Below are 13136 nucleotides of genomic sequence, written 5' to 3' on the forward strand. Positions count from 1 at the left end.
TGAGTACCATCTATTTTGAAAAACTATGATGTTAAATATTTGAGTTCATTATTTGTTACAACGACGATGATGACTAGAATACGTTGTTAAAATAATTTTAATTAATTGGTAAAATTTTTTATTATTTAATACAAAAATTATAATATTAAATTGGTATATATAGCATGTAAATTTTATAGCACCCAAAAGAGGAAAATAAGAAAAGCAAAAACAAAAATTGTTTGGATGCTTGGAATCTTAAACATTACTTCAAAAAATTGGTAATAATACCATTCTTTGCAACAAATCTCTCAAAAATTAATCTTCTATTTTGGTAATCAAAATTGTCAGTTACAATGAAAAATTACTAATTATTTATACACATAAAAACTTCTCCAAATTTATAAACATACAAAATAGGGAATTCATAAATTTCCTTTTCATTTTTGGATTTCTCATATTAAAAAAAAAAATTATCCCAAAAAAGGAGATAAATTTAAGAATGTGGCAAAATATAACTGGATATACACAGAAGCAAACAGTAAGTGAAGCAAACAACATAAAAAAGCTCTCCTCCATAACTGAATGGCATAGATCATCACAGTAAAAGCTCAGTGTCTCCTTCTGCATTAAAAAAAAAAAAAAAAAAGTGATGAAAGAGCAAACAAACACAGACTCGAAATTAGAGCTAACTGCTCTTATGGAGTCAAAAAATACACTATAAAATAGAATATAAATATTCATATATATATATATATATATATATAGTCTCTCATCCCTCCGCGTGAAAACCAGCTAGCAAACCTGGTCTAATATTATAATCTGCAAAGAGAAAGAGAGAGAGGCATCCAAGGTGTGGGGGTGGTGGAGGAGCTGCAGTTATTTTTTTGTTGATCTCAAGGTTGTTTTTCTTTATTTGTTTTTGCTTTTGTTTTTTGTTTTTTGTTTTTTTGTTTTTTTGTTTTTTTTTTTTTTTAAAATTTTTTGGCTTTGGATAGTATAGTAGTAGAAGAGGAAAAGAACACTGTTTTTCCTTTGAGTTTGAGTTCAAAGCAAGAAAGCAAGAAAAAAAAAAGGGGGAAAAAAAAAAAAAAACAGAGAGAGAGAGAGAGAGAAAGAGAACAGAGAGAAAGAGAGAGAGGCTGCAAAACCCAATGATGCAAACCCGAGAAGAAAGGTTTGGAAATTGAGGCAAATGTCTTCGATGCCCAGCTCGAGGCAATCCATCTTCTTCTTCTTCTTCTTCTTCTTCCAAAACCTTTCTTGTTCCTCTTCTTCATTCTCTATCTTTCTACTTCTCACTCTCTTCAATTCCTCTGTTTTCTCTGTTTCTGCAAACCATGAAGCTTTTCTTCTCTATTCATGGCTGCACAGCTCTTCTACTTCACCACCACCACCGTCTTTCTCAGACTGGAACATTGTTGATTCCAACCCATGTAACTGGACCTCCATATCTTGCTCTCCACAAGGTTTCGTCTCAGAGATCAATATCCAATCAGTCCCTCTTCAGCTTCCATTGATTTCCAATCTCTCTTCTTTTCATTCCCTTAAAAAACTTGTAATTTCCGACGCTAATCTCACTGGAACTATACCGCCTGAGATTGGTGATTGCACTGAACTTATTCACATCGATATTAGTTCGAACACTCTCGTCGGCTCTGTTCCTTCTAGTATCGGTAAGCTTCACAAACTCGAGGATTTGATTTTCAACTCCAATCAGCTCACTGGGAAAATCCCAGATGAGTTAAGCAATTGCACTGGGCTAAAGAATCTGCTTCTTTTCGACAACCGGCTGAGCGGGACTATTCCGGTGGAGCTCGGAAAACTTTCCCATCTCGAAGTTCTTCGAGCAGGAGGGAACCAAGACATTGTTGGGAAAATCCCAGAAGCGCTTGGAGATTGCAGAAATTTGACAGTTTTGGGACTAGCTGATACCCAAGTTTCGGGTTCATTGCCAACTTCATTGGGTAAGCTGAGCAAGCTTCAAACATTGTCCATATACACCACCATGATCTCTGGTGAAATCCCAGCTGAATTAGGTAACTGCTCTGAGCTTGTGAACTTGTTTCTTTACGAAAACAGCCTCTCCGGTTCCATACCACCGGAGCTCGGTAAGCTTCAGAAGCTAGAACAATTGCTGTTATGGCAGAACAGTCTTGTTGGTTTAATCCCAGAAGAGCTTGGAAACTGTACTAGCTTGAGGATGATCGATTTGTCATTGAATTCATTATCTGGAATCATACCATTATCATTTGGAGGTCTTTTAGAGCTTGAGGAATTCATGATTAGCAACAACAATATCTCTGGTTCAATACCCTCTGACCTTTCCAATGCCAGAAATCTGATTCAGCTTCAGCTTGATACAAATCAGATCTCAGGTTTAATCCCACCAGAGCTTGGAATGTTATCGAAGCTGAATGTTTTCTTCGCTTGGCAAAACCAGCTTGAAGGAAGTATACCTTCAACTTTGGCTAATTGTAGTAATCTTCAGGCACTTGACTTGTCACACAACTCTCTCACTGGTAGCATACCTCCTGGTCTTTTCCAGCTTCAGAATCTCACAAAACTCCTATTGATTTCAAATGATATTTCGGGTTCGATACCCGAAGAGATCGGTAACTGCAGCTCTCTTGTGAGATTGAGGCTTGGAAACAATAGAATTGCTGGTGGAATTCCTAGAACAATTGGTGGTCTCAGGAGCTTGAACTTCCTTGATCTTTCATGGAATCGACTTTCGGGGTCTGTTCCTGATGAGGTTGGAAGCTGCACAGAATTGCAAATGATCGACCTCAGCAAAAATGTCTTAAAGGGTCAGCTGCCTAACACTTTGTCATCTCTATCAGAGCTTCAGGTGTTGGATGTTTCTGATAACCAATTTTCGGGTCAGATACCGGCGAGTTTCGGTCGCCTTAAGTCGTTAAACAAGTTGATTCTGAGCAGAAATCTGTTCTCTGGATCAATACCTTCATCACTTGGACTCTGCTTGAGTCTCCAATTGCTTGACCTCAGCAGCAATGAGCTCACAGGTACTATTCCAGTGGAACTTTGCAAGATTGAAGCACTTGAAATTGCTCTGAACCTTAGCTGCAATGGATTTTCTGGACCAATTCCATCTCAGATATCTTCACTGAACAAGCTTTCCGTACTTGACATCTCACATAACAAGCTCGGAGGTGAATTGAATCCCCTAGCAGGGCTCGATAACCTCGTCTCTCTCAATCTTTCTTACAATAACTTCACTGGTTATCTTCCAGACAACAAGCTCTTCAGACAGTTACCACCAACTGACTTGGCTGGAAATCCGGGCCTCTGTTCTTCAACAAAAGGTCCGTGCTTCTTGAGTGATATTGGCCCCAGTGGAGTGCCAAGAACCGAAGATGAAATCAAGCGATCGCGGAGACTTAAACTGGCAATTGCATTGCTGATCACATTGACAATAGCAATGGTGGTAATGGGAGTGATCGCGGTGATTAGAGCACGAAGAACTGTTCGAGATGATGATGAATCAGAATTGGGAGACTCATGGCCATGGCAATTCACTCCATTCCAGAAGCTCAACTTCTCTGTGGAACAAATACTGAAATGCCTAGTGGATTCCAATGTGATTGGAAAAGGGTGTTCTGGAATTGTTTACCGGGCTGATATGGACAATGGTGAAGTCATTGCAGTGAAGAAACTCTGGCCTGCTGCAATGGCAACAGGCAATGGATATCATCATGATGACAAAAGTGGAGTTCGGGATTCATTCTCAGCGGAGGTGAAAACATTAGGTTCGATTCGCCATAAAAACATCGTTCGATTCCTAGGATGTTGTTGGAATCGAAACACGAGATTGCTAATGTATGATTACATGCCAAATGGAAGCTTGGGGAGTCTCCTCCATGAGAGAACAGGAAATGCATTGGAATGGGAACTTAGATACCAAATCTTATTGGGTGCAGCACAAGGCCTTGCTTATTTACACCATGATTGTGTGCCTCCAATTGTTCACAGGGATATCAAGGCCAATAACATCCTTATAGGCCTAGAATTTGAGCCTTACATTGCTGATTTCGGCTTAGCCAAGCTAGTTGAGGATGGCGATTTTGCTCGTTCATCCAACACGGTTGCTGGTTCTTATGGATACATTGCTCCTGGTAATAAGCACTTTTGGTTCATTAGAATTTATCAATCTGTTTGTGCAAATATTCCACTTTTATTTGGACTAATTTTGTTGCCCCTTTTTACAGAATATGGCTATATGATGAAAATCACAGAGAAAAGTGATGTTTATAGCTATGGTGTAGTTGTATTAGAGGTATTAACAGGAAAGCAACCAATTGATCCAACAATACCAGATGGTCTACATGTTGTTGATTGGGTTAGACAGAAGAGAGGTGGAATTGAAGTACTTGATCAAAGTCTACTTTCAAGACCAGAATCAGAGATAGAGGAAATGATGCAGGCATTGGGGATAGCTTTACTTTGTGTAAATTCAAACCCTGATGAGAGACCAACCATGAAAGATGTGTCTGCAATGCTCAAAGAGATCAAGCATGAAATGGAAGAATATGCAAAAGTTGATGTGCTTCTCAAAGGGTCACCAGCAAATAAAGATGTTCAAGTTCAACATGATACTAAAGGCTGTAATAGTGGAGTTTTAGGAGCAACATCTTCAAGAGCTGCTGCAATGCAAAGCTTGTTTCTTAAAAGCAATAACACAAGCTTCTCTGCTTCATCACTTCTTTATTCGTCTTCATCTAATTCCAAAATGGGTTTTAAGTCATAAAAATTTGTATAACATTTTATATACAAGCAGTGTAGAAGAAGAAGAAGAAGAAGAAGAAGCATGTCATTTCTATTATCTGCATCAGTTTTTAAAAACTTTTATGTGTTTTCTATATAACATTGATGTAAAGAAGAAAAAAATGTTGAAATATTTGTTATACATAAAATGCAGAGCAACAATAGAGCTCTCACTGAGTGCAAGTTTGGCTTTTTAGAGCATTGTTTTTCCATTCATTTTTTTGAGGAAGCGTCCAAATATTACAAAAGAAACTAGAAAAAATTGGATTGCTCATACCATGTTAATCCTAATTAACCAGTACTAATGGTTGAACATATAAGATTTATTTTATAATTCCAGCATCAATGTTGTTACGTGTTAGAATACACAATTAGGTTGGATTGGATCAGGTTGATAACTATGTGATTAACAACTCAGACTAATGATTAGAAAGAACAGACAGAAGAACCAAGAAGTAAATTCAAACTCTTTTGTCTAATTTTTGGTTGTACTTTCTGAATCTCAATGGCCATAATGCTTGGATTCTAATGGGATTGTCAAGGTTAGCACCTTATGACATAACATCCAAAGGTCATAATATGTTAGAAGCAAATCATAGAAGTAGATAAGATTGGGCCTTTATATACTAGCTCTGCATGAAATGTGACTAACGGAAAATAAAAAAATAAAAAAAATGAAAAATGGTCAAAATTGTTCTGTTTTTCTAAATTTGGACAAAGATAACCAAATTATTCAAAGTTGGGTTTCAATTTCTTCTTTTGTTTTTTGGTAATGAACTTGGGTTCACCTTTTAGAGTGGAAAGAATCTAGTTAAAAGTCCAGAAAAATAAGTGGAATATATCCAGATAAAATTTAAAGTCTAGTCATCCAAAGTGATTTTACCCTCAAAGTTCTGTTGTGTGGGTCCCATAATGAGATGGGTCTCTGAGTCTTTGCAATTTTTTCTTTCTTTTCTTTTCTTTTCTTTTATTATTATTATTATTATTTTTAAGTCGGTAAATAGGGAATTGATTCCTGATTTCCCACTGAATGAACCTTTCCAAAGATTTTTAGACTGCTGTGCTCTGCTGCTTTGGAGACACAGGGCTTTTTCTGTTCAAAAGGCCTGCACTTTACAGTGACAAAAAAAGCAACACTATGGTTTCTCTCTTTGCAATATGATCTCTGTTTGATAATTTTACCAAAAAAAGATCTCTATTTGTTAAATACAAATACCTGGATCTGATAATTTATCCAATTTTATTTTGGTGGACATTAAGAAGGTTTATTTTGATCAGTTGGTAAAATGAAGGGGGAGAAAGAACCAGATTAAAATGTCTCAGTTTACATATTTTAGATGAAAATCAAATTTATGACTTATAGCAAGGTTGATGAGAAAAACAAAAAAACATATATTTGTTGGTTCACTCCCTCGTATTTTTTAAATTTATTTTATTATGAATTAATCATTGAGAAATATAAGAGAGTACAATTAAACTATAAACTAATTTAGAACAAAAATCTGAAACTTGAAACGTTAAGAAAAGCAAAAGCCTCATTGGTCAGCCTTTGTTTGAGTATCAGACTGTGGGCAATATTAAGAAAAGTCGTCCAATTTACTGTTTACAACCTTCATTCTTTGAATAAAGGCTATGGAAATTGAAGTTTAATTCATGATCATCTCAAAATTTTATCTTAATTTATTTTATTTAAAAAAATGTTTTATTGATTATGAAAAATTGAAAGTCGATGGGCCCTACCATGTGCTTTGGGTTTGGAAGTCAAAAAGGGCCCTGTGGGCAGTTCTTAATAAGCCACAAAAGGTACTGCATACACCCAATTTAGTTTTTTGTCTTCTTATGTATTAAATTGGGGAAGCGATTATTATTATTATTATTTATCCAAATTTTAAGATAAAGTAATTATTGTTATCAACCCAATTTTTAATTTTCTAACGGGAAAAAGAGGTATGATTCAAACCTATAACTTAAAATATATAAATGTGAAAAAAATATTATTGAATCAACCTTATTCAATAAGCATGTTGAAGTTGAACCTTTACTTGATTATGTGTTTATATATATAATTTGTTGCATTTAGGAAAGCTGGTGTTTTTAATTTGCTACCTAGCTTGTTAGTAAATCAAAGGGAGGGATTGATTAAATAACAACAAGAATTGAAAATTTAAGAATAAGCATATGCATTGCCAAGAAACCAAAAATGGAAATGAGCTAAGAAAATGCAAAATTAAATTATATAAGTATGAATTGGATAGTCTTGATAGCACATCAAGTAAAGGAATCGAATAAAAAATAGCAAAAAGAAAATGAAACTATAGTGGTTTATTGTTCTTTATGTATGAACCGTACATTTTAATTTCACTTGCCCACGACTTTGTCCTTGATGATTTCAGTGGCATTCTTGGCCATTCCCAAAGCACCTGAGACTGTGCCCTTTGCTTTCTCGGTGAAGTTTCCTGCTGTTTCAGATACTTTATCTGTAGCCTCCTTTGTCATTTTGGTAACCTTGATAAGAAAAACCCCATAATTAACACCATAATTGTAAAAAAAGAAAAAAAGAAAAAAAGAAAAAACTTCATCATTAAATATAGAAAGCCTATTATCATAACGAACTTGATAGTTTCAAACTAAGAATTTTCTATTACAACTTTTGAATTTGCTAGCAAATGTGATAGTTGTGAAAGAATTTAAATTAGGATAATCCGATAAGAAATATATATTAATACCTTTTTTGCAGTTGTTTCTACAGTGTCTCTCATAAATTCACAAGTTTCCCTGACTTCTTTTGCTCCTTGTTCAACTGCTTCTGCTGCTTCTTTGGTCTTCTTACATGTATCTGCTACGTCTTTATCCTTTTTGAAGAACTGTCATTATCAATTTAAATCAAATCTCATCTTTTAGTCTTAATCACCTTCTCTTACCACAAAACACTACTCTCTTCTAGAAAATACCAAATCGAATGAGTAAAATTATGAATAAACAAAATACCAATAGAAGTTATGGGATAATATGGATCCCACATTATTATAAATAACAACAAAATGTAATCAAATAGTATCTCTCATTTTACTAAATCAGAAATCTAGATCATAAAAAATAAAAATTATTTTATATACATGTTATGTATAAAAACAATAAAGTTTAAACACAAAAGGAAAGTGACTCACTTGCAATGGCCTGGTGGCAGTGGTGAGAAGAGCCTTATGGTTAGAATTGCATTTGGGTGTGGATTTTGGGAAGAATTTGGAAATTTTTGCTGTGAGTTTTAAGGTCGACATTATCAATATCACTCTATCTCCGTAAGGAAATGTTAAATGTTTCCAATTTTAATGTGGGTTTTAGCAAACACAAAAGGTTATCAAATACAAAGTAATTTTATCAAACACAAAAGTCTCTCTCGTTAATTAATTCTTAAATATGAGCAAAACATGGAGAACATTTCTCCCTTTTGTGGTCGGATTATTTTCTTAATTAGAATTAATAGATCCGGATTTACCGTTGGCCCTTTAGAAATAGCTCAATGATTCTTTGGGGAGAAATATTGATTTAAAAGTTCAAATTCCCTATACCTCATAAGATTAGAAAAAATAAAAATAAAAATAACCGTTGCCGGTTTAGCTTATATCAAAACCATTTCAAGAAAAAAGCTAAAAATTAATGCAATAGTAAAATAAATCAACAATCATACACATATATAATCAGCATGTATTTATATACACTTGACATATTTCTCTTAATAATTACGAACGTGAATTTTAAGCACCTTGATCGCATCCAAAATTTGAAGTTTATCATAAATGTATAATTAATATTAGCATTAATTTCATTCGATGCCTCAGTCAATTATTTCGAGCAAGAGTCTGTAAACTAGAGAAAACACTGAGCATAAAACTTTCTCAATGATAATTTTTTAATTTAAAAGATGGCATGAAATGAATTGCTCAACGCCATTGTTATTGAACAAAGCTTTTGTTTCTTTCTTTCCTTTTTTTTTTTTTTTTTTTTGGATAGCATATTGAACAAAGTAAGGTAGAACAAAAGCTAGCAAAAGCCAATTATTTTTGGCAGAAACAGTACTGACAAAGTGGTCACAATGTCTTCGCATTTTCCTTGACAAACATATTCTGCATTCCCTACAATATTTAAGTAAAAAGAATCATTTTATCACTGAGAGATGATAAGATTGAAAATAGAAATACAATTAAAACATCAAGCAGTATTAATTTATTAGGCAAATATTGAAGAAATTAACTTGGATTATATATGATTGTGAACCATACCAAGTGAAAAGAAAAGAATGGCAATCGTAAGCACCATGATTGTTATCCTGGCCATGGAAGACACGCTAGCTCATGAAAGCCATTGTTTTTGTTTACGATATTCACCTTAATTGCTTGTACTCAATTCCTGTTAATTAATTAACAATTGCAAACAAGTTGATGTTACTTATAATAAAATTTTGAAAGGGCTTTAAAAAGGAAGTATCAATAAGTAGAGAATATTATCGGTAAAATAATTTCTATTTGTGGATCAATTACCGAATTTGTTTGTGAGATATTATGTAATCAATTAATTTTGCTCACTTTCTTAGTTTTCCCACCTTAAGGCTATGTATACAGATCCACTAATAATTAATTTACGTACCATTTTTGTGCGGTGAGGGATTTACGGTGGAGCAGTGAGGGCAATTCAAAATTTTCCTAGTAAAAGTGTTCTTTATATCATTATATGTATAAAATTTCCAATTTTATTGCTTTGCCCCCACATCTAAAGGGTTTCTAGTGCTTATTGAAGATCAAAAAGTTAAACTAAGTTATAGGATTAAATGTCTTTAGTTTCTTCATTGAATTCTCTCCCACAGCAGAAAAAAGGAAATAAATCTTGATATTTATTGATAATTACACACTCTCTCATTCACTTAAAATATTTCTCACCTTAAATATAAATTTAAAATCTCTAACCTGCTCTTTAACATAAATCATGGAGAAACAAAGATAAAAAGAAACCTTTTTTTTTCATTTCTTTAGATGTTCTATCTTTGAACTTTTTCTCATCAAAAGAAAATTCTTATTTTGTTTCCAAAAAAAAAGAATTATTATTCTCTACATAAATTTTTGTGATTTTTTAAAAATTAAGTTATATAAATGTATTCTATCGTTATATATTTCATTATTATTATTATTATTATTATTTTGTTTTGAAAATGCTTCGTTATTATTAGAACTCTTTTCATATACATGTTCACAAAATTTGTGGATGGAAAGAAGCTAAAGTCATTCAAAAACAAAATGAAAATAAATGGCAGCTAAATACTATTTAAAGAAACTTTCAATTATGATATTAAAAACAACAGTCTCATTTTTTTTTTCCTATTTAGGTTAAATATTATCCATATATAATTATCTTCCCCCCCCCCCCCCCCCACTTTTTCCTATTTCAATAGACATAATCATATAATTTTTTCAATAAGAATGCTTATCTTTTCTTTTTATTATTATTAGGGTCTTATTTGCATTAAAATTAATGATCTTTTTGTAATATTGTTATTATTATATTTTTTGTTGAAACCTAATATTGTGTTTTTTTTCTTCTTATTATTAAGTTAATTAGAATTTACAATAACTTACATAAATAAAGGTGAAAAAACACTATGCATTATGCTATAATGATATATTTTACTTTTAGGCTACTATGTCAATTTAGAAAAAAAAATTTTAAACAAAGTTTATTTAAACAATTTCTCAATATTGCAAAAAATATATATTATATACAATTTTTTCTTGATTTATTTAATGTTTATATTTGTCCTCACTATGCGGAAATATTGGCTCCACCCCTGATTTTGTGTATAGAATTTTCTTAATGGAGGATATGCTAAAAATCTTATTATATTTCGCTTTTCAGTTTTTCCCCCCCCAAAAAAAAAGAAAAAATGATCATGCATGAGTCATGTGTTTAAATATTGGTGTGAACATATGGCACTGCTGTAACACCCCGTCCCAAAGTACAACGGAAAATTTTCACCTTTGACCGAGGCTGACCGTTGACCTTTGACTTTGACAGTTGGCCGTTGACCAAGGGGTTAAAAGTTGACTTTTTGACTCGGATGGAATTCTAGATTGACTGAGGTACCATTACGAAGTACACGTTGGCACGAGTTCGTAGACTAGTAGCACGTTGAAAACAGAGCTATGGTTTGAAAGTTATGGGCAAAACAAGTCGAGATTCAAATTGTCCAAAAGGTGCCGGAAGTTGACTTTTTATGGTTGTAGAATTTTGCTTTAACTTTTGTATGGTTGTAACGTGCTCGCCGATACGAGTTCATAGACTAGCGGCACGCTTAAATTGGACATCTGGTTAAAACGTTATGGACATGTGAAGTTTTCCGATTACCGTAATATTTTAATATTTTTGAATCGGTAAACAGTGAAACGCCACATGTCGACATCTGAGAGGTCCACGTAGGTGAACAGTATCACCCACGGTGGCTTTTATTTTGGCAAAACGGTCGGGGAAGGAGAGAGAAGGAGAGAGAGGAGAGAGAGAGCTAGAGAGAGAAATGATCGGCCACCACCGGTTGGCCACTGTCAGGCCACCGGAGGGCCACACGCGCCGGCCAGGCAGGAGCATCTCTCCATTTCCGACCAGCCAACCGACTAGCGACACGCCCGGATCGAAGCGTTTTCCGGCGACAGTGATTTTTCCCCTCCACCACCGGCCACCGCCGTTTGACCCATTTCCGGCCATTTTCAGGCCACACGTGCCAACCACCCCTCACCACCTCTTCATTTTCGGCCAATCCACCAAATTTCACAGCCACCGGACCTCCGACGCGTGATGATCGGAGTATTTTCAGGCAAGGGGTCGAAAATCTTCAAACCCATATCTCTTCGCCGTCCGGCCTCCCTTTACCTCACCGCAGGTCCCGTTAGAACCCTCTCCCCTTGATCTACAAAACCCCTAAAAATCTCAGCCATTGGCCACCGGGAGGGCCGCCGCCGGCGACGATTGTCGGTGACCACAGCGGCTCGCCGGAAAATCTAGTTCCGGTGAGTACCCAGTCATGTCTCTGGTCCCTCTCCACTAATTCCGACCCCGTGAATCCAAATCCGGTGTTCTTTTTCTCCAATTCGCGACAGTTTGAGAGAATCGAGGCTCTAAAGGTCGGAAGCTTTCCGGCGAGATTCCGGCCACCTCGGGTCCGATCTCCGTGAAGTAAGACTGGATTCGTGATCCTCGTCACTCAAGCTTCGATTCGGTATATTATTCGTCAATTTTGGTTAACGTTGTGTTTAACCCCCCGGGTAACAGGTATTATTTATCCGAATAAAATATTAATTTATTTGAGTTGTGTAATATTGTTGTTTTAGGAGCATGGATGCGTCGTGGAATTGATCCCATGGAGGATCTTGGTTTAATTGCGTGCTACAGGTGAGTGACCCACCTTCAAATTAATTTCGGGAATTAAATTTGTGAATATTTTGTGTGAATTGAATATTTGAAATTTATATTCTATGAGTCAAATATTTAGTGGATTTATATGTGGAAATTTTGATGCCCATATTTGAATAAATTAAATCATATTTTGATTTTTGACAAATTATGGAAATTTGGATTTTATGGAAATTTGATATATAAAGGCCTTGTGATTTTGATATTAACTGAATTATTGTAGAAATTATTGGTGGATTTATTTTGATTAAAGAAAATATGCATTATATAAATTTATGCAATGTGGAAATTATTTTATGGTATTGAGGATTGTGGAATTCAATTATATATGAAATTCTTGTGGTTTTAATATTATTTTTGGGCATGATTTGATTTTTAAATATTTCAAGGAAAATATTTGTTTAAGTTGGTGGTTTCAATTTTTATAATTATGCCCATGGAACATTATGTGATTTAATTTATTATATTTCAGAAATATTTATGCCATTGGAAAATTTGAATATTTAAATTGGTGGAATTGAGAGCTGGTGGATTTGAAAATTATGGTATTTATGCGATGAATTTATGACGATGATTATAAAGGAATTGTGGAAAATTTACGGGTTTAATTAGATGGAATAAACCCGGTATGTTTATGGAAAATTTGAAATTTTGAGATGTATTGATTTTATGATTTTTAGATGCACCATACACGTACTGGTGTTCTGTATATATGGATGTGATTAGTGCGCACATGGATGTGATTAGCGCACAGGTGGGTGTGAGTAGCGTGCAGGTGATTTATGAGGTTGTCCTGTGTTTGCCATCGGATGAGGGTAGGCCACCCCTCTATGACGGGGACACCTGTTTGCAGTGGCGCGGTAGGATGCCGCGCGACCGTATGCCGGTTTCTCTTTATAACCTCCTGTCTGGCGGTACCT

General features: G+C 34.7%; 2 protein-coding genes across 2 annotated transcripts; one reads left to right on the top strand and one right to left on the bottom strand.

Moving 5' to 3' along the window:
* The first annotated feature begins 613 nt into the window (after positions 1-613).
* On the top strand, positions 614-4960 carry LOC125423339 (LRR receptor-like serine/threonine-protein kinase RGI1). Its single transcript, XM_048477075.2, has 2 exons — positions 614-4115; positions 4209-4960. Exons 1-2 carry the CDS (start codon positions 1175-1177, stop codon positions 4745-4747), a joined length of 3480 nt encoding a protein of 1159 aa, XP_048333032.2. The 5' UTR covers positions 614-1174; the 3' UTR covers positions 4748-4960.
* Positions 4961-6984: 2024 nt separating this feature from the next.
* On the bottom strand, positions 6985-8127 carry LOC107422546 (uncharacterized). The gene is made up of 3 exons (XM_016032009.4): positions 7932-8127; positions 7491-7628; positions 6985-7269 (listed from the first exon to the last, which is right to left on the bottom strand). Exons 1-3 carry the CDS (start codon positions 8040-8042, stop codon positions 7123-7125), a joined length of 396 nt encoding a protein of 131 aa, XP_015887495.3. The 5' UTR covers positions 8043-8127; the 3' UTR covers positions 6985-7122.
* Between the last annotated feature and the right edge of the window lie 5009 nt (positions 8128-13136).

Source organism: Ziziphus jujuba, chromosome 3 (assembly GCF_031755915.1).
Source record: "Ziziphus jujuba cultivar Dongzao chromosome 3, ASM3175591v1".
Lineage (NCBI taxonomy): Eukaryota > Viridiplantae > Streptophyta > Magnoliopsida > Rosales > Rhamnaceae > Ziziphus > Ziziphus jujuba.